General features: G+C 35.2%; 1 protein-coding gene across 4 annotated transcripts in view; it reads left to right on the top strand.

The window, feature by feature from the left end:
- Glra2 (glycine receptor alpha 2) overlaps positions 1 to 25,373 on the top strand; it is a 192,090-nt gene that overhangs the window by 66,678 nt on the left and 100,039 nt on the right. For all 4 annotated transcript variants that reach the window (XM_004874862.3, XM_004874861.4, XM_013069303.3 and 1 more), the window contains 3 exons: positions 2,692 to 2,774; positions 5,423 to 5,560; positions 7,083 to 7,297. In XM_004874862.3, coding sequence (XP_004874919.1) covers positions 2,692 to 2,774; positions 5,423 to 5,560; positions 7,083 to 7,297 — 436 coding nt within the window. The remainder of the gene's footprint in view (positions 1 to 2,691; positions 2,775 to 5,422; positions 5,561 to 7,082; positions 7,298 to 25,373) is intronic.

The following is a 25,373-nucleotide window of genomic DNA, read 5'->3' as shown; positions in this document are numbered from 1 at the left end:
TGCAAGGTTCCAAGTTTGATCCTCAGTACCAAAAAAAAAAGAAGAGAAATCTGCTCCCTAAACAAATGTGAAAAGTTCACTTTGTAAAAGAATTAAACTCAGCAAGTATATGATTAGGGATATTAAAGTTGAGTTGTTTCCATTAGCAAATAATATTTAGTTGAATTCTGTGCTGTGGGTTCTTTTATGCTGTATTCATTTGGAGTTTATAATATTTTATTTTTTATTTTTAATAATATTTCATAATATTAATATTTTCTAATTTCTTAAAGGTAAAGTTTTCAAAATTATACTGAAATTTCCAAATTTTCTGATTTTGATTCACTGAAATTATCCACATACTATTTGATCTTTTTTTGATAAACGTATTTTAGTTTTTAGTTTTAGATTTGTAAATTGACAAGCTACAGTTATGTATGTTATTATCGGGAAAAATGATGTTATGATTTATGAATATATGTGGAATAATTATATAAAGCTAATTAATGTATTTTCCATTTAAATACACATTTTTGTGGTAAGAACATTTGAAATTCACTGTCTTAGTGACTTTGAAATATACATTATTATTATATTCACCACTTCATGAATAAACCTTTTCTCCTAATTGAGGCTTTGTATCTTTCTACAGCATAGTTTGCAATAAACAAGGAAAAACATAGTTTGTGTGTTGAAAATATTTGTTATTTAAGAAAGTAGAAAAGACAAAATAGGCTTTCATTATGGTAATAATAATTTTAAGTCCATAGATCCTTTTGAGGTTCCCCATCCTTAATAAAATGGAAGATTTTGTTCACTACAGATTTCTATTTTGGTTCTTTTACTGTGAGGTTATTTTAAAGAGTGCATGGTATTACTCTCCGTAAAATTACGCTTTCCCCAAAAATTAAATTCTTCAAGCTGAGAAAAATAACTAAATATTTATATATCTATATCTACAAATAAACTCTACAATTGACAAAAATTCTTTTTCCCGTCTAAGATGTTACTTTAAGTCAGTTTCTTAGAACTAAAAATCATTTTTTAGAATCATGGTATTTGGCTTCTCAGAACAGCTCACAGGTGATAGCTAATTTATTTAGCAGTGAAAGTCAAATATTTGTTATTTAATAATAAAATTATAATAGCAAAAGCATGCTGAATAAAATAGAATTTATAATTTTACCCTTCAGCTATTATTTGAGATAAGGCATATATACTTGTCAATATAGACAATGCAGAAGAATAAAAACAAAATATGAATCATTCCACTAACCAGAAATATCTATTCTTAATATAGTGGTGTTTCTTTCCAAGACTGAAAACATAGTTTTTACATAATTGTGATCACACTGCACTGCTTTGTGTCTTGTTTTTCCCAATTGCTGCTGTATTTTAAATGACTTTGACGATCCTCAGCATGGATTCTTTGTCTAATCTCATTTCAAATTCAAAATTCTTTCTGTTCTTTAAAATGTGTGGCACAAACTTTTTTGTTTTCTTTTTGCTTGAATAGAATGTAAAATGAGGCAGAAAAAGTAAATAAAGACAAAGTAAATAAAGACAAAGTAACCAGGAGGGGAGAGAGGAAATGAGCATGACAGCCAAAGAGAAATTAGGTAATAGTACAACAGTCCAAGAAATCTTAAAATATAAAAAATGTCTGAGGAATGAAAAGAATTTGGAGCACTGAACTTGAGAATGACAGAGACTCTAGTATTAGAATCAAATGGAAATAAGCATCATCTTATTCTATCTCATTATTTTTGAGGAAATGTTTAGAAAGTTTGATATCTTGCCTAGATTGCAGAGAAAGTTTAAAGCAATATCAAGAAGAGAACCTAGATTTGCTTATTCTCAAATCTTAATCTCCTTCCTTGAATCTTGGAGGTACAGAAAAATCGCAGAACAAGATACATGCACCAGCTCCTTGAATAATAAAAGGGAAATGGAGGGAAAGAGATGGTAGCTCAATGAATACCTTGATATGAGTCTCAGCCAGAGCTGGCCAGAGCCCAGAAAGGTTAATGGAAGAGGACAGGGATCATATTGGCTCATATTAGGTATGAAGAGGTGAAGACTACAAAACACTATTCTTAAATGAGTTTTCCAGCTCAACTATTTGCTCCAGAATTATCAAAATTCTAGAATGGATGCTATGCTCTATTGTTAAAAACCATCCATGTAGATTAAGAAATAAAAAGTCTGTAAAGTTAAGGATCTGTCCACTTGATGGAAGGAGAATCAATGCTTATCATAACCATTTATGCTTAGAACATCATTTATTGTTCTTGACACAAAGTTCATGTACCCAGGGAATAATTCTAAAGTGGCATAAACCCTATGTCTTTTGGACATCAGTGTGGATAAGAGCACACTGCTCATGTTACAGCATTTTTCAGTGGTCTTGTTCAATCTAGAATAAACTTAAGACAAGTGCCACTGGTGGGGACAGACGAAAGGAGGCAGAGTCAAAGGCTAGAAGATGGGAAATACAGAGGAAGGAGTTCTGGTAAAATACTACAATATTTAAAAAATTTACCAATGACTAAAAGTTATTTTAGTTATTTGAAAAATACTGCCCTGAGCAAGAGCTTAGATTTCAGTATTTGAATCAATATATTTTGCTTAACGCCAATTGGACTTTTGTTTGTTTCACAAAAACTGGACCTCAAGGTTTTAAACTTGTTTTTACATTTTTTCTTTGCTAAGACTCACCTTGACCTTATCCTGTCCCATGGACTTGAAGAACTTTCCAATGGATGTTCAGACCTGCACGATGCAGCTGGAGAGTTGTAAGTGGCCACTGTTGATATGACCGCCTGCTTGCTTTAACCAATGACCTTGTTCTTTTAATGTATTATTAAGGACTGAAAACTCATAAGACTCATTCTTGCCCTACTTACCAACAACACCCAAGGTCCTAATTCCAAACAAGCAAAAGTGTGTGTACATGTCTCATAGGAGAAGCTCATTACTAAGACAATATAAACAACTTTTCAATCTAAAATTTCAAATGACTTGCCCTTTCTCAAAAAAAGAGCTTGATTTCATAAGCTTTTCTTTGAAATGAAAAGGTGTCCTGGGAAAATTAAGATTATTAGTCATTCAACCTTTATAATGAATAACTCTTTAATCAGAAAATTGTATTTCCTTCCATCTTATGCCCATATAGACAATCATTCCCAAGAGAATTCTGGCAGGAAGGGATAACTGCCTTGAGAACAAGAAACAAAGGCCTTAGTCAGTGCAGGATACAAAAACACGATGTGTAAGATGAGATGGAATAAGACAGAGTAAGAGCTATCTTCCTCAGATAAACAATAGATGCATGAAGGTATGGAGAAGGAAGTAGGGAAATGCCATCCACTTTGTCCCCTTCCATCCCTAGCTCTGGTGCCACCGAAATCTTTGAAATGGACCATATATTGCTAATGCCTCCAAGGTAATGGAATTTTCAGTTAAGATACATTTCGTGTTTCCTGGCTTTCTCTGTCCGTTTTCTCTGTTTGTGAAATGCAAACAATAACATGTGTTACTGATCTACAGGAATGCTAGGAGATTTAATAGGCCAGGAACAAAGAAATACATTTAACTTCTTGGTTTAGAAAAATAATAAGTATAAAAAGACACATCAACTATTATTTAAAAAAATAAATGGTGACAGGGTTTCTTTCTGATCATGTAAAATCACTGTAGATTTCCCTTGAAACTTCCTACATGAATAAACAAAATAATGAAACATCTTTGTTTTAAGAAGTTGTCAGGGATAAAATGAGAATTTTTGATTTATAATAGGCTTTATGTATTCATTTTTTTCTCTTTTGCCCCTTCTCTTGAGAAGGTTGAGAAAAAACACTTTTTTACATGATTCCTTCTTTGTTTCCTCTATTATTCCACATTCTTACCTGCCTCAATACTTCTATTTTGTCTGTCAAGTAAGGCTCACTTAAGACTTAAAAAAAACTTCAATTAGTGAATATACTTGTTCCTTGTAGAAACGAAATAAAAGAATCAGCAATGTGCTTACTAAGTTTAGATGCCGAAGGTAGGAAATACTTTTTACTTTTCTAACCCAATATTATCTCCTTTTTTTTAATCTCCACCTTTTTATCTCTTCTGTCTGTTCTATGTTGAGGCTTCAGGGGGCGGCCAGGACTGTTATTGTGGTGGCCAAGGAAAAGCTCACTAGAGAAGGACTCGGGGTATTTGATAAACTTCAGATATTTGTTGGTACCCCGGATGTACTCTGAGTTGCGGTGGAAGAGAAGGCCTTAGCCGTTCACTTCGTGGGCCATCAGTGCTTCTATAGGATCCTCTTTGCAATTCCTGGCTTTCCATGCTTTTGTCTTTTGTCTTTGAATTTAAAAAGTGGTCAAAAGAAAGAGGAAAGTACTCTTCAATTAAGTTTGCCATTGGTTTCTGGGTAGCTTTGGTGAGTCATTTTCTTGCAATAAACAAGAATAAGAATCTTTAAACTTAATAACCATGCTGAAGGTACTGGCCAGCCAAAACCTCACATAATATTCTTTATCCTTGTCAGTCTCATTTTAAGAGTTCAAGAATCACAAACAAAAGGGGAGGTAGAGAAATAATGTATAAAAGAGCAACTGTCACTTATGGAGTGGAATAAGATGCAGAAGCATCTTTGACAGAATATAGCCTTGCTCGTAGGTACTTGGAGACTAAGAGCTAAACTGGTTTACTAAGCTGTTTATTATTTTACTTTGGATGGCTCAAGTCTTGTAACAGAATAATCTTACATAATATATAATCTGTTTTACTCCATAATAATAATTGTAATGAATAGGCCTATTTGGCAATACATTAACACAAACAAATATGCTTGATTTGCATATTCTGCAACTTGTTAGGTTATCTGCCTATAGCGTTCTTCACTAGCTAACATAATTGAGAGTTGATCATAAATATTTAATAGAAGTTTTCTGAAAGTAAAACCTAATAGATCCTGGGAGAGGGGCCAATTTTGCAACTGGAATGTTTTAGGAAGGCCTGTGGTAAATTCATTCTAATTAAAAAACAGTCTCATTTGAAACACTAAGACTGGCACCATGAAGTGAATTGTCTTATTGGACTGCCACAGACACAGCTCTTTCTATCACAATCGTCAAAGGATTTTCATGTTTGTTTACTTATTCTTCAGAAAGAGTGAATAAAGAAGCAAAAGTAAATAACTATAGATTCCATTATTTCATTATACACAAAAAATAATAATCCAAAATTTGCTCATTATCTTTAATTTCTTTGGAGCCAATGACACAGTTGTTGTGATGATTGCAACTCTGGTATTAAGAATGCTCTTGAAATGATTGGGCATATGTCTGCTTTAGACATTTTTCTGCTTGTTTCTTTATATGGCTAGACTTCCGAGCTTCCTTGAAAAGGTACATTCAGTTTTTCCACTAAAATTTCTTTACTCTAGTTGGGTACACCATGAATGACCTGATATTTGAATGGTTAAGTGATGGTCCAGTGCAAGTGGCTGAAGGACTGACTTTGCCCCAATTTATTTTGAAAGAAGAGAAGGAACTTGGCTACTGCACAAAGCACTACAACACTGGTAAGTTTTCTTTCAGCTACTAAACCCACCTGGGATCCATTTGAAACTCCGAATATATATCCTATCACTTTAATCGTTGCATATTTACCAAACAAATGGAGTTCAAAAACCTCTAGACAGGTAAGACTTCTGTACCCTCTGGAATAGATCAGTGAACACAACAAATAATTTTTCCAAAATATAGGAGAGAGAATTGGGACTCTTTTGCTATTGTCTTGCTAAGCATCTGATGTCAAATGAGTCTGAAAAAAGGTGTAAGAGATTAGTAGTACAGGAAACATTTGCATCTGGCCCTTCCTGGCATCCACTCTCCACATTGGATCCTTAGGTCAATTTGTATTCCCCGCCATAGTGGAAGACAGGGATAATACTCAGATATAGAACTACTGAGCTGTCTAGTCCTGCACAGTAATAGTTTGGATGAAAATCAGCTAGAGAGAATTTAGCTGACTCTAAAGACAGGGACCAGTAGCACTGATAGACACACAGGGTATGAGGGACAATGTGAGGAGGGGCCAACAAGTGAGCACCTGTGTTGTCTGCAAAATTATACCTGCCCAGTAAAGTTGATGCCTTTTCCTATATGTTCCTATGATACCATGGATGCTAATCATGGGGAGGCAATGAAACATGATTGCTTGCCCAGTGACTTCCAGGCCCCTGGCTGTGAAGAACAGCCCACCAACACTTGTTCCAATAGTCAACATTACTTCCTGTGAAGTAATTTAGATCTGATTCTAAGGCATTCTTTCGGACTAAGAAGAATTTAAGCCCATTTCATATAATTTGTGTGGACTAAGCCAAATTATCTTCAAGGTTCTAAATCCAAACTGATTAAAGAGGGAAACAAAGTAGAAAAAGACAGAGATGTCTCTTAGTAGTAACAGTTCTAAGATCTTCATATGCACTCTCTTTTATAAGCAAAGTAACACCACAGTTTCTAAATGTTCTCAAGCAACTACCCAAAAGTCTAGGAAAATTTTACAATGACTACCATATGCACATGGCTTATAAAAATGTTTTTCTTTTGCCAGTGATAACACAAAGATAGATACAGTTATTCAAATACTTGGGGAGCTCCTGTTACTACTTATGGGGAAACAGTTTCAATCACTACGTATTATATGGTATATGTCATATACTATATGCTATACCGTGTATGCTATGGGCTCTATATTGGTTGCTATATATTATACATTCTAACTGCACAAATTTTGAATATTTTACTTCCACTGATCAGTTTATATCAATCTTGCAATCTGTCTAAAATAATCAAGCTGCAACAAGCACATATTTTAAAAATTAAATATACTGTATGGCTTTAGTCCATTGATTCTTTAGATCGCTCATTTTCACACTATTATTTCCATCACTGGTTGAATTGGTTATATATGGTGAGAGTTCTGTGCACTCTTCTCAGCCTATCTGTAATACATTTGATTTTTTAAAATAAAATAAGATGGTAGAATTAGAAAGAAAAAGACTTAAAATTAGACTTTAAATGATAGTTTGCTGTTTCTAGGAAAGTTTACCTGCATTGAGGTCAAGTTTCACCTGGAACGCCAGATGGGATATTATTTGATCCAGATGTACATCCCCAGCTTGCTGATCGTCATTTTGTCCTGGGTCTCCTTCTGGATAAACATGGATGCAGCCCCTGCTAGGGTTGCCCTGGGCATCACCACAGTCTTAACGATGACCACCCAGAGTTCAGGTTCCAGGGCATCTCTGCCAAAGGTAAGAAATCTTCTCACTTGACAATAAATGACATGACAGGTTTGCCAAAGGTTTTGTGGGCTGAGGAATTCTTTGAAGCGAGAAAGTTTGCCATCCTATGGCAGTGTTAGAAATGTGAGTGCAATAAGAGAATGAAGTGGGAGGGGAAGGGGAAAGGAAAGAAGGGAAAGGAAAACTTATGAGAAAAGAAAAAAATGGAAACAAAATCTATGTAAATAGGGAAGGGTGGAGGGGGTGAAGGGCACACAGATAATGGGGAAAAAATAAGAACCAAGATACATCATGTACAGGTACAAGCACCTAATGATAAATGTAAATGTACTGTATACCTAAAATGTACCAATAAAAGAATTTAAGCAAAAAAAAAAATAAATAAGAGAATGAAGAGCTAAATTTGAGAGTATCAGGGTTCCGAGGACATGGAGCACCCTGAAAATCACTTAAAAGAAAGAGGAATTGAGATTGAGAGAAAAAAAGGAATTGAGGAGCAGAAACATAGCTCAGGAATTCTAAGAAGCCCTTAAGTGCTTTTGACCTCAGATGCTTATAAGCCACGAAGTTTACAGGAATCAGAGTAAGACTGATTCAATTTAGGTTGTACTGTCAAATATTTACTGGTGAGGGCACTGTGATTCATATGATCAGTGAAGGCATTTACAGTAATAAAAGTTTAAATTAAGCCCCTGGAAATTCACACAGAATATACATATTAAAGAATATATGTAATAAATATACACTATTCATATGTATGAAACGAATAAATAATATTCATGTGTACATATATATGAAATGAATATACAATATTAGGGTGCATCAAATAAGATATATGAATCTTTGCTGTACTATAACTCACTCTAGTAGCTAATATGTTATTATTTTTGAATGACACAGTTACCTACAGAAAGAACATTAGTTGCTCCAGAACATCACTGCAGAAACATAGCAGGTTGATAGAGAAGTGTGGGATGAATATCAAGAACACATGGACATGTTGTAGCATCTCAAATAATGATCCATAAGTGGCTGTATCTATTTTTATGTGACATAATATCTCTGCATTTATAAATATTGATTAAGTACTGATAAATGTCCTACTTGTGAAATGCCCTAGCATCCCAGAAATGTGCCTATGTGTGCTTTCCCCTTCAAGAGTATATCAAGACACTGACTTCAATTTTCTTGGAATTTGAGTTCAATTTATTTTTATTTTTTCAGCTTTCTCTCTTTTCTAATTTTTTGAAATTTGTTATTAACTGATATATAAAAATTATACAAATCAATGGCATCCTATGTCATGTTCAATATATCCATACATTGTGTATGTTTAAATCAGGCTAAACTTATTTATCTCCTCATTTTTCATTTATTTGTGGTGAAACTTTTAAAATCGTTTCTTCTGGGTTTTTTAATTTCTAAAAATGGACTTTAAAAAATTCTTTTGACTCAATGTGAGTTCAATTTAGCATACAGTATACACTGTCTCACATTGGTTGTGGAGTGTCTCCAAAATCTAGTTCCAGAAAATAATTGAGATGTAATCCCATACCTTTGCTGGCTTGATCTCATGTTCAGTTGTGTTGTATTTGACATGATGAGAAGTGTTAGATCATGTTCCACATTATCTCTTATATTTGGAACATAAGATGACAATATGGAGGAGGTCTGTGGCTATAATGGAGGAGGAGTACATACTGGGGAAATAATAATACAATTTATAAAGCCCTATGCCTCCAAAGATAAGTATTAGATTCTGTTTGCCCACAGAAAAACAAATAGAGCTGTCTCTGATATTTTTAAATATTCCAGAATAACGAACAGATAACGTACTTGTGTCATATTTCTACTGGAATACAGATGTCAGAAATACTAAAAAAGCTTTTTTCAGCTACATAATCACGGATCAATTTTACCTAATAGAATTTCTAACCCACTCTGTGCCCCTTCCCAAATGGGTTAATTTGCTTATTTTCTAGCTATTAGCTATTGCCATCACTGCATGCATGCCATTAAACTTTAGGATGCACAAACATATATTTTATAATGTATTAGACAGCTAAAGTATTAGTGACAAATTGTGAGTAGATAATGTCAAAACATAAGTTATTTAGCCTCCAACTGCCCATTGCTATGGAAAGTGTAGTCACTCATTTTCAAAATGGGAGCTTGGGTTCTTATAAATTTTTATTCATTCTATGAGGTTATTATGATTCTGCATGACCAGTCAAAATTATTGCTAAAATGGTCATTGATCAGTGATCTTGTTATATACAGGCAATTAGGAACTCAGATAAACTAAAAAAGGGTATAATCAAACATGATTTTATACTTGGCTCTGAACTCATAGTGGTTATTCTTTTGCCACCAGTAGGTTTATCTTCCTACATGTACTTTTCTTAGGCTATTATTAAACATGGTTGGCTCTCAACTGACCATGAGGAGATTTGACTCATCTGGATGATGATGAGAAACCAAAATGAGATGAAAAGTGAGTCATGGAAAATACACTTGCTGATATATACACAAACATATACTCATTTAATTTATAAACACTGCAATCTCTGACCAGATGCCTCATTGTGCTAATTGGACAATTGCTCCAGAGCCTACTGCAACACCCTGTACAGAGTATACACACACATATTCCACTTTTAAAATAAGATATACTTGTTATAGAAAAGATACAAAGCATTATTAATGTTACTCATCTAGTAAATAACTATTGTTAGAACTTTGATGTGTTCTCTCCCAGTCATTTTCTTACTTGCACTTGTGGGCAAACCCACATACATGTATACACAGAGAATTGAGGTTAAACTTTTATACAATTCTATACTATGTGCCATTTTATGTGGCATTAAAATCTGTTCTGAACATAAATTTTTGTGATACTAGGGATCAAACCCAGGACTTTGCACATTCTGAGCAATCAGTCTATCACAGAGCTACAACTCCAACTTATGAGTATAATTTTAATGACTTAGTATTAACTATATGATGTGTCTATCATCATTTATTTTACCATTTTAGATATTTATGGTTTTTGCTTTTACAAGTAAGATCATTATAAATATATTTGTATATGCATACTTGTATCTCACTGTATTCTAGAAGACATATGTAAACTAAATTTTTAAAAATTTGAACTGAGAGAAAAAAATAGGAAGTGAGGATGATTACAATAAATAGAGAACTATGGAAAGCTGATTGATAGGATACATGTTCCATGTAGGGAGGAACTTAATAATTTTCACTGTATGAACTTCAGCACCTAGAACAGTATGTGGTTTAGACTAGATGCTCAATAAATCCTCATTGATCAGATAAATTCTTTCACGTGAGGCCTATAAAATATCATGTAGACTTGAAGCAGAATCCATGGGTAATTTTTATAGAAAAAAATAGAATTTTAATATATGGAAGGATATCATAATAATATGAGATGCATTTTTTAAAATGCAATTTCTCTAAGGGAGTAGGCACCCTTTTCTGAAGTTCTCCAGTCGTTTTAGAAGTTAAGAATAAACACACAAAGATGTATTTTGACATATAGGCAGGACTGAATTTAAATCTTAAGACTTTCACTTCACTTAGCCTCACTAAGGCTATTTCCTCATTTCTAAAATGGGAACATCATCATCCATCAATTTTAAAAGTGATATGAGGAGATGAGGCACTACCTATATAAATCATTTAGATCAGTTTTTGTACATGGCAGGCACCAAACCTTTTCTTGTTATTTTTGTTGTTACTGTTCTCTCTCCATAACCTAGTAGAAAAGACTATTCTATGGAATAGGAGGTTATATTAGAAGATTCATAAAGAGCCTTGTGAATAGAAGATACTATGTTTTTAAATGGTCTATTATTTGAGTATAGTTGGCTTGCCAATGAGATAAACTAAAAGTTCAGAATATGTATTTATGTACACTACATATGTATGCATGTACTTACACATGCATGACTTTTTCATAGGCAGGCAGTCTATTGAATGGGTTAAGCTCCAGAGGGTTTAAATAAGCAATGGGCCTGTTTCTTTAATCACTTTCATTAATCATCTTCAGTTGCCTATGTATTCCCTGGCCTGGTAGGACACTTGAGGAGTCCATAGATTTTCAGTCACTACGTGTCATGTGTTAAATTCAGAATGCACAAACATGTAGTTTACAATTTAATAGACAGCCACTTATTAGGAGCAAAATGGAGGATAGATATTGGGAAGTAGGAAGACCATGTTCAAATCGAAAGAGGCACTAGGGAGGGGGGAGGGGAAGGGAAGGAAAGGAAAGGGATTTAAAAAAGACAACGGAAAAAACAGAAACAACGCTTTTGTAAATTGGGAGAGGCGGAGGGAAGGGAAATGGGAAAAAAAAACAAGAATTAAGTTATGTTATGTACAGGTACAAATTCCCTATGATAAATGTGATCATTATGTAATATGCACTAATAAAAACTAATTAAAAATAAACAGCTAAAGCATTTATGACAAATACTTTAAGACAGTCCATTAACAGTTTTTTTTTTTTCAAATCAAGATGAAAAAAACCTTCGGTTTCTCAGCCAATTCAGTGTTCTTTCCCTCCTTTGCCACCCATTCAAGCCTGATCTTTGTCTTGAAGACATGCAGCAATGTGGAACACATTGTTCCTTCACAGTTCTTCCCCTTGCACTTCCGGTTTTTTTCTCCACTCCTATTGTTGACTCCTATCTATGAAGGTTGAGGATAAAGGAAAGGATAGAAGAAAGTTTCATGTTACTGACTCGTATATTCTAACTACTGGTGGCAAACCTCTGAGTGTTGGCTTAAAAAATTGAACTAAAAATTGAACTAGAATTCCTTGAAGTTTCTAAGGGATTCTGCATAGTACACAATTTCCGTATGAATGATGCATTCTCTGGCTAATGTATTTCCATCTCCTCTTAGCTATCAGCTCCTAGCAGAATATTCCACACTACTATTATTCCTAGGCTCCCTTACCCAAGGAGACAACTCTACTGGTTGGCACACTTTAAAGAAAACTCACGTTTGGCTATCTTCCACACCAGTTATTTGACCCATTACGAACTCATGCGTTCTTTCCTTGCTAAATGGTGGAAATACAATTTAACCAACTTCTAACCCCTCTGCTTTCACCCCACCATTTTGGATATTCCAGCTAACCTACTGTCTTCAGAATTTATCCAATTTGGAAACAAATATTTGTGTTCACATTTTCATACAAAATCCCAACTGCTGAGAACATGTGATAGGTTCTCCTAAGAACTCTTTTACTCTCTGATCTAGGGGAAATTTCTTGAATTTCAGCAAATGTATGGCATGTAGAGGAGATGCCAGTCTCTTCTTTTACAAGAGAGAGGGTGGACCACCTTCTCCCCATCTTTAGGAGAATAGGAAGAATGCTATAGTACTGTCAACAACAACAAATTCCATTATTTCAATTAATTATTTTCAAACATCTAGTTTTCTTTCATAAGACAGGGTGTAAAGTATAATGGTCTCTAGACATCTACTCTCTTCTAGAAAGTCTTGCATCCTGCACACATATGTGTAGACTCCCCTTTAATGTAAAGCTTTTTAGTAGAAATTCTAAGGCAACAAAAATATTCTATTTCAATACTGTTACATTTATGCATTCTTAATTTTGGATTTTTATCCCTGTGAGGGCAAAAACTTTATCAACTGTGTCCATGTTTACATATATACTACTTAGCACAATACCTGATTCATAGTAGGTACTCAGTAAAGAGTTGGGTAGAGAACAGTACTACAAATACTTATAGCCAAGTGGTATTCCCAGTACAGTTTAATTGGTGATTCATTCATCCATTTATTTATTCGATTATACTTATTGAGTGTCGCCTCTGTGCCTTGTGTTGTGCTAGGGATCATAAAGCAGAGTCTGCCCTCAAGGGCTTGTAATCCGGTAAACCAGAGAAAGAAATTTGAAATGCTGGTTGTTAAACAATGTGGAAATAAGGATATATTAAGGAGGATACCTAACCTATTAAGTGGAGGAGGAAGCAATAGAGGAGGAATGAATGGTGGAGAGAAAGAGCAGTGTGAGGAAAATGGCCTGAAGGAAGGAGCCTGAGCTGAATCTATGAAGCATATTAAGTAGGTAAAGTAGGAGGAGGTAAAGGTCATTCCAGGCAATGAAGACCTTCTACTCATAATATTTGTGCTACACTTACAAAATAAGGTTTTTTATGAGACAATCTGGGCAGGTTTCCAGCATGCTTCACAAATTTTAAACCCATCTCACATAAGAATCTTATGTTTACTGATTCCAAGTTAGTTTCCTGTCTTCTTTCAACCAAAGCTTTTTGTTTTCTTATTTTTTGCTTGTTTTTTAGAAGTTCAATCCTTTTTCTAAACACAGGAAAATCAAATACTGACATGATACCTGTTTCATAGGTACCTTGCCATTTGAAACTCTAAAATTGGTTTTTCAGTATACACCTCTGCCAATCTCCAAGAACCTGTTCTGCAGGCAATATTCGAACAGTTTGGAAGAGGAAACCCCTGGTGGTAGACAAAAGGCCAGATGTATAAGTTACTTTATCTACCCAAAGGAAGATATTGGGATGAATTGAAAGGATGTGAGATCTCAGGCAGGCTTGATAAGCAAACAGGGTTTAACAGTTATTTTCCTTTACTCCATGTTTGTTATTACAGATGAATGATTTGAAGCTAGTCCTAAGTCATTCTTTTTTTTTTTTTTTTTTTAGTATATGTGCTGCTGAAGCGAGCACTTCTAAGTCATTCTTGAGGGTTCGTTTGTGACTACAGTCCAGAGACTGCAGAGGTGAAAGCCAGCATAAGTAGGGGACAGCTGGGATGACACAGGTGTGCAGGTGGTTGACAGATCCACAGCTATTAGTTTGGAGCAAGGATGCATAAGCATTTTCTTTAACCATCATTAACTGAGATGCCCTATTTTCAACATAAAGAAATTTCCCCTCACTTTTTAGCCACCTGGTCAGAAAGGACCAGCTGGACCATTTTAAGCAGATGCCAAACCCAGGACAACTGTAGAATTTCATGTAAAAGAGACCATAATCCTGCCACGTTTGGTCTTGTTTTCTTCCTGCCAGAATGCTTCTAATTAGAGACTGCAGTAAGAGAAACTATAAAAGCAGTAAGAATGATAGTTGCAGGAGTTAAAAATGAGGATTTCTTCGGGTATCTGTTTTAGCAGTAAAAAATAAAGATAACTGTTGTGAGTGAGGTGCACCACTCAGCTAATTTGAATGACTTTCCTAGGTCAGACTAGTATTTATGAAAGCCCTTGGGAAATAATTTGTACACAATCAGGATTTTATGAAGTTCTTAGATGAAAGACTGAGAGAGAGCTGAGCTTTGACAAATTGATCTGTGGGCCTGCTTGCTTTAGCCAGATGTCTGTGTATGTGGGAGCCTTCATAAAATTTCCCTTCTGACATTTCCCAAGCCACAGCAAGTTGAAGAGTTGTTGATGTACTGAATATGAGATAAAAATACGCAAAGAGATGACGTGTGTGAATTCTCTTGGGACAGAGCTGGAGCACCAGTGGCACTGTAGTTTAAGAATGTTGTTGGCAGCTTTTGCAGGGAAGCTGACAGTGGGAGAAGTCATCCAGGCTGCACTTCTTCTCAAGTCCTGGTAAAGCTCATAAGTCTTTGGGGGATAGCATTTTGAGGTTCAGGATTATTTTGAAATCTTTCTCGCTCCATTTCAATAAAATGGGTAACTCTGGCTCATGCAGCCTAAAAGACTTAGGTTCTTATAAACACCACACAGTGAGGAAAAAATGAACTATTGCAGAGCATGCAACATAATGTGAAGCACTGTCACATACTCATCATACACACAAGAAGAAGCAGAACCTCTGCCCTTAAGATTGATATATACATGAAATAGATTATAACTCAATGCAGCAAGAGCAATGGGCTAGAGTTTTTTAAATAGCTGTAATAACTTCCTCCCTGTATGCACACCTTTGTTTGGGTAACAGCTTCCTCCTATATTAATTGTGAACTACGCCATGTGATTTATCTGAAACAATGAGTCAATGGCAAATGTAACATAAACAAAGACTTCAAAAATGCTTGCCTTTGGACCTAGCTCTCTTCTGCTGCTCTTGGGATCCTATGAGTTAGTTGCCGAGTCCAGATAGCAATCCTCTGTGAGAAGAGTAGATGGCAAAGAATTTTTCGCATGCAGTAACCTGTTTCTTCGTTCTTTTGGCTATTTCTTTTGCTATGCAGAAGCTTTTTAATTTGATATAATCCCATTTGTGGATTCTTGCTATTATTTCCTGTGCTATTAAAATCCTACGAATTTAAGTGCTTTCACCTGTGCCTATGAATTCAAGTGTTTGCCCTGTATTTTCTTCCAGCATTTTCTAAGTTTTGGGTCATATATCTAAGTCTTTGATCCATTTTGAATTGAGTTTTGAATAAGGTGAGAAATAGGGATCTAGATTCAGTTTTGTACATAGAGATATCCAGTTTTCCCAGTACCATTTGTTAAGAGGCTGTCTTTTCTCCAACATATATTTTTGGTCCATTTGTCAAGCAAGAATCAGGTGTCTGTAGTTTGTTTCTGTCTTCTTTTCTATTCTGTTGGTTGGCACGTCTATTTTTGTGCCAGTACCAGGCCATTTTTGTTACTTTGACTTTGTAGCGTGTTTCAAAATTGGTTATCATGATGCCTCGGACATTTCTCTTTTTACTCAGGATTGTTTTTGTTACTCTATATTTTTGGTGCTTTCATATGAACTTTAGGAATTTATGGAAGTTATATTAGAATTTTAGGATTTTTTTTTCTAACCCTGTGAAGAACATCTGTGGTATTTTGATGGGGATTGCACTGAATTGGTAGATTGCTTTTAGTAATATGGCCGTTTTAATATTAGGTATAGTGATCCACGAACAAGGGAGGTCCTTCCATCTTGTTGTGTCTTCTTTAATTTCTTTCTTCATTAACTGGCTATTCATCACAATGAATCTTGGCTGTGTATAGTGTATTATTCTAATATGACATTTTTTATAAAGTTTCACTTCTCTGATTGGCAGTATCAAGTAGTGTTATACTCCATTTTCTTTGATAGATATTTTCTATAGAGTATTTCAACCAAAGCAATAACAATAATAAAATAAAATAATGGTTTAGATAAGAGAGCCTCCAGACAGGCTATTTGTATCTCAGCTTTGCTTCCTCAGCACTGCCACAGCTGATTTGGAGGTTTCTCAGCATGCTGATGCAAGCGCCCATTATCCTTTCTCACTTCTCCAGTTTGTTAAGGCACAAGCTTATCCTCTGAATTCTGATAAAGGTGTCCAGGGCCTTTTTCATCTTGACTCTCTACAGCAGCTCTGGGTCACAGATGCAGCCCTATACTCTTCCACCAGGACCCAAATGTCAGAAAATTAGCATCCTTTCATTTATCTAGCAAAAACTGAAGATTTTCTTTGTTTGTTTTGCTCTGATTTTAAGTTGTCATTAAAAGCACCTGTACACCTGAACCTAAGGATTGCTTTGGACTTCACCAAGAACTTGAGAAACACCATGAGATCCAATCTGAAGTAAACTACATGATATTTCTAAAGCAAATCATTTTCCATACTGTACTAAAAAAAAAGCTAGAAGGCTAGAAACTCTAGTTTGCCTTCCCAAAATGATTATATCTTAAAGAAATTGGAATATAAAAATATGAACTGGTCTCATAAAATCTTAGAATTTTGTGTTGTTAGCCAAAAGGGCCTCAAAATCCTGTTAGAGACAGAAAAGTTGAGGACAATGAAGGTTAATTCATTTTCCATAATCCAGGATCCATTGCATGGATCACCATCAAGTGGAAATGGCCCCTCCCTCTCCCTTGCTTCCAATCACTGCATTTGACTTGTAGCTTAGTGATCATGACCCATGTGCACTTGTTTGAATACATTATAAATCTTGGCGGAGAAGGTCATGTTTTGTTCAACTCTACATAACACATATATGTGACTTCCACAGAAGGCACTCTCTGTAGTTATCATCTAAATATTCAAAGAGCACAGTGTTCAGTGGTGTTAGATGGTCTATGATCAGAATAAGAATTAAGGGGGGATTTTGACTGGCTGGATAAAGACAGGTCTCTAAATCAGGGGCTTAACCTTTGCTGCACATTATTATCAGCACAGGAGATTTCAGAGCTTTGCTGCATCCTACCACAAACAAATTAAATGAAATGCTCTGGGAATAGGATCTAGGTATCCGAATAAAAGCTCACCAGGTGCTTCTAATGTGTAAACTCAAACTCTCTCAAAGGATGAACTAATAATTTTAAGTTCATCATATTTTCGTGCCATGCTAATTACACATGGAAGCTCTTCACTATGAAACAGGTTATTTTCTAGGCTCTGAAATTCCTAAACCTTCTGGCTGTTCATGTTGCACTCACTGCATAAAATATGCATTTGTCATCCTTATTCATCATTTTGATGAAGAGACAATGCTTGCCTGATTGCACTTTCTCTTTGATATTAAGAATACCTTGTAGGGCAGGGGGGGGTTAGCTCAGTGGTTCCACCACTGCCTGCCTCACAAGTGCAACGTCCCAAGTTTGACCCCCGGTACCAAAAAACAAAACAAAACAAAAGAATACCTTGTAATGGCTCCTCAGACTTCCACTGTATACCTTCAGTTTATTGATAAAAATTTTCCCCCAGAAGACTTTTTAACTTAACCCAGATTGAATTCACAACACTGTGTTTATGTTAAACATGGGTCTAAGATATTATCTATCATTTAGTGGCAAATAAAGGTTGAAGGAAAGCAGACTGGATGATCACCAAAAATATAATGGTTACATAGATTGTGGCCTATTCACATAATGAAATGAAGGAACTGCAGTCACATATAACAACAGAGATGACTCTCTCAAATCTAATCCTAAGGAAAAACTAAGTCCAAAAAAAATACACTGTGTTATTTTATGCTCAAAAGTTCAAAAATAACAGGCAAAATTAAGCTATGTTGCTCAAAGAAGAATGATGGCTGCATTGGGGAAGTAGAGAAAGTAATCACTGGGAGACGGAATGAGGGGCTGGGCTTTAGGGAGCATATAATGTTCTTGACCTGAATGGTGGCTACATGGGTGTATTGAACTGTACAGTTGTGATCTATGTTCTTTCAAATATTTAAATAGAAGAGTCAAAAAATACTACAAAAATGGTGAATAAAAATAGAGAATACACGTACTTTAGGCATTTCCTTTTCCTTCTTTTTCAGAATAAAAATTTAAAAATAAAAATAAATGACAGGTATTGGTTCCGGGGGCCAGCCTTCTTCTAAGTGCTTGTTACTCATATATTATTTAATGCTCTCAGCTCTATGAGATCAATATTGTCAATCCCATTTTCTAGATAAGTAAATTGAGTCTCAAGTTTAATAAGTACCAAAGCCAGAATTAAAATTTAACTGGATCCTAAACCCTATTTCTTTCTTACTATGTTACTATCCTTCTCATTTTATAATCACTAATGTCTCTTTAACCTTTAATTGGACATCCTTCATGCCAGCTGCATTTTATATACTTAAAAGCTGACTGATGGACCAGGAGAGATTTGGTAATCTAGAGATTCCTTCCACATACTACTTAAATTATGGTTCATTATTTTGAGTGATCATGGTGAACCGTCCATCCAGTTCTGAATTCTTTCTGGGACAGCCTCACCCTTTATCTTTACCTTTAACTTTCCACTGCTGTTTCATGCTCACTTCCTAAACAACCCTTTCTTATGGAAAGGACAATTAACAACTTTCTGTCATTGGAGAGAATCTGAAGATATTAAATAGTAATTTGCATCCAATAATGATTCCTGCCCTATGAAACCTTAGTTAAAAGTGCCCTAAGAAAGAATTAACATTTTATAATTGGGTCATAGAAAAGACCATTATCCTTTACCCATAAATTTTGTTGGTTCCAAACCAAATGTATACATTTTTCTTTTTGTAAGACTCCATGGAGTTGTGCTCTGTAAAAATGTAAATAACATAGGCTATCAGGGCCAGGGATTTAGCTCAGTAGTTTCGTCACCTGCTGTGCAAGTGCAAGGACCCAAGTTCAATTCCCGGTACCAAAAAAAAAAAAATAGGCTATCAGATTACACTAAAATAATTTCCACATTTAAGAATTAAGAAACAGTTATACACACAGCACTGCAAACCTTTAAGTGTAGTGGAGGAGATCCTGGTTTGACAGTCCAGGCCATAAATGCTCCTCAGGAAAAACAGATGTGCAGACATGTTGGGAGATTGCTTGTTGGGCCTGCTGGGATGACTATGCAAAGGCAAAGATGACTCTTTTACTCATTTATTCAGTTTATAGTATATCTGGGATTCTAAGACACAACTTTTCATATGTTTTTACATCTCTGAGTTTGGATTGCATCTTAAAATTGAAGGCAAGTTAGAATTTAATTAGAAATGTTTTTCTTACTATATATAATACTTATGTATCTTACAATCACTAGCATCTTAGATTTAATGAAATTTTACACTGAACTTCTAGAGCCAACCACAGTGCTTGGTACTGGACAAACAGAAGCAAGTAAAATGGATGTGTTCCCAGATCTTAGAGATACAAATATCCCACTAGAGATACAAATATTGACCATGCAATAGCAGTCGGTGCTTATTAAGAAGTACATGTAGGTGCCATAATGCAAATATTAAGGTCACTGGTGCTTGTCTAGAAACCAGAGGAGACTTCTCCCAGGGAAGGTTCTGACTAGAAGGCCGGGTTAGGGGTACCTGGATAAAAGGCAGCAGAAGATGATCCCAGAGGGGGAAACAGCTGATTGTCTTGTGGTTGGAATGAACCAGTGAACTTAGGGAATCCAAAGGTAAGACAAGGTGGCTGGTACATAGAGAATAAAAGAAGAACTGCCAAACACAAAAGCACCCAGATCACACTGGGCCTTGTAGGCACTGGGAGGAAGTTTGAATGTTCTAATTATGGGGCTGTAACATAATCCAATTTATCTTTTTACAAGGGGCACCTTGACCACTCTCCAGTAAGATTTGAGAGGATATGGGAGTAGGCGGGAAACTAGTTGTGGAAGTACAGCATTAACAAGGGAGAGATACCTTGGAAAAGGTATTGGCTATGGGAATGCAGAGTACAGTGGTACCTTGGTTCACAAATGCTTTAGTTTGCAAACAATTTGGTACGCAAACAGAAGCATTTGGCAAAATTTTGTTTTTGTTTGCAAACTCTGCATCAAGTGACAAACACAACCACAGCCATCTTTCCCACACAAACACAAACATGCCCTTCTTTTCCAAAATTGCAGAACAAATTAAGTTTATGAACCAAGATACTACTGTAATGGGTGGATTTGAGATAAATTTTGGAGGTAGACTTAATGGAATATAGTAAATGATTATATGTAAGGCTTAGTGGAGACAAATGGAGTGAAAGTCAACTACTAGAGGGAAACTTATCCTAAGAGAATAAAAAAATGTGGGCTCATGGATTTGTCCCATGGATAACACCTCAGGTTGGAAGAAATATGCATTTATAATAGGTGTCTAAATTCAGAAATGAGTACTAGGAACTAGGGATAGAAAGCAGTGAGGAACACAAAGCAAGCAAGCAAGCAAGCAGTGAGGAACAAGAGGAACAATGGAAAGCCTCCCTCACAAAGCACTGGGAACACAAGAAGCACTGATTATAGCTTACGTGTCAACAGGTAGTATCATTGGGTGCTGAAGTATACATCCCCACTCAGGGTTCCTATTGCAGCATAGTGAACTGAACAGTGTTCATCTGAACCACAGAAGTAATGGGGGATCTCATGGCCTATAGTTTGTATCAACAGAAAACAGTAACTTCAGCCTCACCTTTGTGACACCACCAACCTATAGATTTATGGCTATCCACCCTTAGCAGAAAATTCCACCCAGGGCAGTTTAATTGGGATTTTAGACCACTTACATTTAAGGTGATTAGTGATATGGTTAAATTTAAATCTACCATTTTGCTCTTTGTAGCTTTTTTCCTCTTTTCCTACCTTCTTTCAGGTATACTTTCTACTGTCATATGCATCGCTTGTTGGCTACTGTTCATAACTATTTTTTGTGGTAATTTTAAGCTTTATAACATATACCTTTAACATATGTCAGTCTACATTTAAGTAATATTATTCCTTCTCATACAGATTAAGAATCCTAAAAAGCAAACTTTCATTTCTCCTCTCCCAATTTTTGTGCAATTGCTATCATCTATTTTATTTCCCCATATATCATAAATTCCATAATTCATCATTAGTTTTATAGAAACAAACAGTTCTCCTTTAAATGATTCTAGTAATTTGAAAAAATATCTTGTATTTTTCAAGTAGTTACAATCTCCTGTGTAGTTACCATTTTAAACCTACTTCATTCCTTGGGTAGTTGTAAAATTCAGTTATCATTTTTCTTTGGCCTATGGGTCTTCTTTTACATTGCTTATAGTATAAGCCCAATTATTTCAGCTTTCATATGTCTGAAAAGCCTTTTCCTTCCTGTATCTTTAGAAAGGTATTTTATTGGTTACAAAATGCTAGATTGACAAGTTAGTACCTTAAAGATGTCCCTCCGTTTACTTCTCTTTTTTTGGTACCGGGGATCAAACTTGGGTCCTTGCACTTTCGAGGCAGGCGGCGGAACCAATGAGCTACATCCCTGGCCCTCCTCCATTTACTTCTTATTTGTACTGTTTCCAATTTAAAAATCTGTTGTCATCTTTCTTCCTGTGTACGTAATGGATCTTTTTTTCTCTGGTCAGTTTAATTATTTTTTTCTATCTTTGGTTTTCATCAGTTTGATTACAATATGTTTTACTGTAGTTTTCCTAATATTTCCTCTGTTTGGAGTTTATTAAGCTTCTTAACTTTGTAGATTACAGCTCTCATTAAATTTGGGAAAATTTTATCCATTAGGTTTTCAAATAAATTTTGGTACCTCTTTCTGCATCTTCTTCAGAGACTTAAGTTACCTGTATGCATATTAGGTTACCTGACAGTATTCTACAGCTCATTAAACCTCTATTCTCTTTGTGGACTTTCAGTTTTCTCTGTCTTAGTCAATTTGTCCTACTATAACAAAATACCACAGACTGAAACATTTATAAAGGACAAAAATTTATTTCTCACACTTTCAGAAGCTGAGAAGTCCAAGAGGTATCAGTACATTCATTGGTAAGGATCTGATCTCTGTTTCCATATGGTGCCTTAAACATTTAGCCCTTTGGATAGGAGGAACGCTATGTCCTCAACATGACAAAAGGTGGAAAGGCCAAAGGGAACAAACCTCCCTCCTCAAGCTCTTTTAAGTGCACCTAATCTCATTTGTGAGGGCAGAGTCCTCAGGAGTCAATAGACTCCCCAAAGCCACATTTCCCAAAACCATAACTTCGGAGAATAAGTTTGAACATGAATTTGAGAAGGGGCCAAACATTCAAACTATAGTACTCCAGGTGTTTTATTTTAGTTTTTACTGTCTCATATTCAAATTCATTATGTTTCTACTGCAAAGTCCAATCTGTGATTAATTCCAATCCAATGTATTTTTCACTGCGGATGTTATAGTCTTCATCTCTAGAAGTCTGATTTTGGTCTTTTTATGTCTTCTATGTCTCTTGTTAACTTACTGTTTTTTCCCAAGCTTTTGGAGCATATATAATATAGTTACAATGTGTTTTAATGTATTAATATAATACATGTGTTAATTCTGGATTGGTTTCAGTTGGCTGCTTTTTATTCTTTATGTATGAATTTCTTGCTTCTTTGTATTGCTGATAAAATTTTTAATTACATTCCAGGCATTATGGGTTTTTTTTTTTTTACCTTGTTGGGTGGTGGATTTTTTTATGTCTATAAAAACTGAGATATTCTGAGACTCAGTTATTTGGGAACCATTTGATCATTTTGTCTTGCTATTAAGATTTGTTGCCTTGGTAAGACACTTCTGAGTACTCTATTTAACACCTTATAAATGATCGAGTTTTCCAGTATGACTAATGGGAACAAGCACTATTCTCAGCACTGTGGGAACACTCAGTTCTGTTCTTCTACTTTTTGCTGATCTTCCCCCTGATCTCAGTTACTTTTCTTACATGCACGCTCTTAGTATTTTCCTCAGTGCTCCAGAGGAACCAACCCTTTGTGGGTTTCTAAAGTTCTCTCTCTCTCTAATTCTTTTCACTCTGACACCCTGTCCTCTGAACTCTGTCTTCTGTGGAGTTCTCAGACCCTCAAGAGTCATCTCTTCAATTCTGGGAGGTGGCAGCACTCTGCTTAGATTCCTTCTCCCTGCATCATGACCTGGAAACACTCTCAAGACAATGAGCTGGAGTAATAGGATAACTGATCTCATTTGTTTCCCATCATTCAGGGATCACTGTCTTTTTGTCTGGTGTCTAATGCTTTAGAAACTATTTTTTCATATATTTCATTCAGATTTTTTGTTTTGATCCATGATGAAGGGTAAATCTAATCCTTGTTACTCTATCTTGACCATAAATAGACATCACTGCCATGGTCTTGGATATTTGATTTCTTTTTAAAATTTGACATAGAATATATATAAACTGTGACAATTTTGATAATTTAAATAATTATCAGAACTGGCATTACCCCGTAAATGCTAAAAATACACTTGTTCTAATAAATGAAGACTGCATTTATTAAATATACAACCTGCTAACACTAAGAATAAGAACAAATTTTTTGTAAAGGAATTAAAAATTATATGTGCAGTCATGAATATTAGTATCCAAGTAGGGAAATCAGTTTTGTTCTAAAAATGTTCAACCAAAGATTTGTTTAAAAGTGATATGTTACATTGTATTTAGGCTTACAATTACTGATTATTCTTAATTCTTTTTTGCATTACACACTTAGACTGCTTGATGGAATGTGACCTTACCTTCCATCCAGCAACTCCTCTTCACAAGTCAATTTTTCTTAATGGTTCACTCTCATTTGTCACTAAATCACACAGTTATTCATTTTAATTAGGTTCACTTCAATTCTGTAATATTCAAGATGTGCCTACTATGTTAGACATTAAGTAAGTCAAAAGGACAGTAAGACAGTTCATTCACCATGAGGAATTTCTGCCTAGCACAAGAGTCAGCAAACCACCTGTAAAGGGGCAGATAGTAAATATTTTAGGCTTTCAAACCATAAAGTTTCTGTCACAGCTACTAATATCTGCAGTTGATGCACAAAAGCAGCTATAGGCAGTATGTAAATAAATGAGCTATATTCTAGTAAAAAATCCCTCATCTAATAGGAAGAAGCAGAGAATTACAAACATAGAGAAATATATGTATGACAAAGAGAGCCAGAAACAAATGTTATGGGATGTCAAAGAAGGATGATTCATTTGTTAATGCTTGGTTTGTAAATGCAATGAATGATTTAATGAAGGCAACAATATTTAAACTGATGTATTGAGATTAGATAGAATTATAAGAAAGAAGATTTATGAGGAAAATCCTGAAACAAATAACAAATAAGAGTAAGCACTGAAGATTGAGGGAAGAAAAAAAGATTTATGTTATACTGGAATGTTGATTATAATCAGGAATGAAGTAGAATAATAAGCAAAACTGAAGTAACATTTAAAGCATTTGGATGAACCCAGACAGAAATACTGTCTTCCTCCTGTGATCTATTAAGCCCTTCTCTTTGTTCCTTTATCCCATTCTGAATTATGTGCTTCTCTTTCTTCCTTTACTAAGCGATCCTCACCTTTACAGCAGTGATTATCACCACTCATCTTTGAATCCCCACAGTTTCTAGCACAGATATGGAACCCAGCAGCACAGCAAAAATATTTGCAGGGTTAACAAATGAAACCAACCACTTCAGCACAAACCATTTGGATTTACCAAATAAACAGAGACCCTGCAGAAATGATTTGAAGACTAACCCACTGACAAGGAGTGAAAATGTTTACTCTTTACAACTTTAGTAAGAGATCTTGCAGTTATACATAAGTCAACTCCTTTAATTGCCCCATCATTTATATTTGTCCATAATTAGTAGCCACTTGAAATACAGC

This window comes from Heterocephalus glaber, unplaced genomic scaffold, assembly GCF_053883595.1.
Source record: "Heterocephalus glaber isolate CG9 unplaced genomic scaffold, H.glaber_assembly_v1.0 deba00001594, whole genome shotgun sequence".
Classification (NCBI taxonomy): domain Eukaryota; kingdom Metazoa; phylum Chordata; class Mammalia; order Rodentia; family Bathyergidae; genus Heterocephalus; species Heterocephalus glaber.
This window is presented reverse-complemented; position numbering and strand designations above follow the sequence as displayed.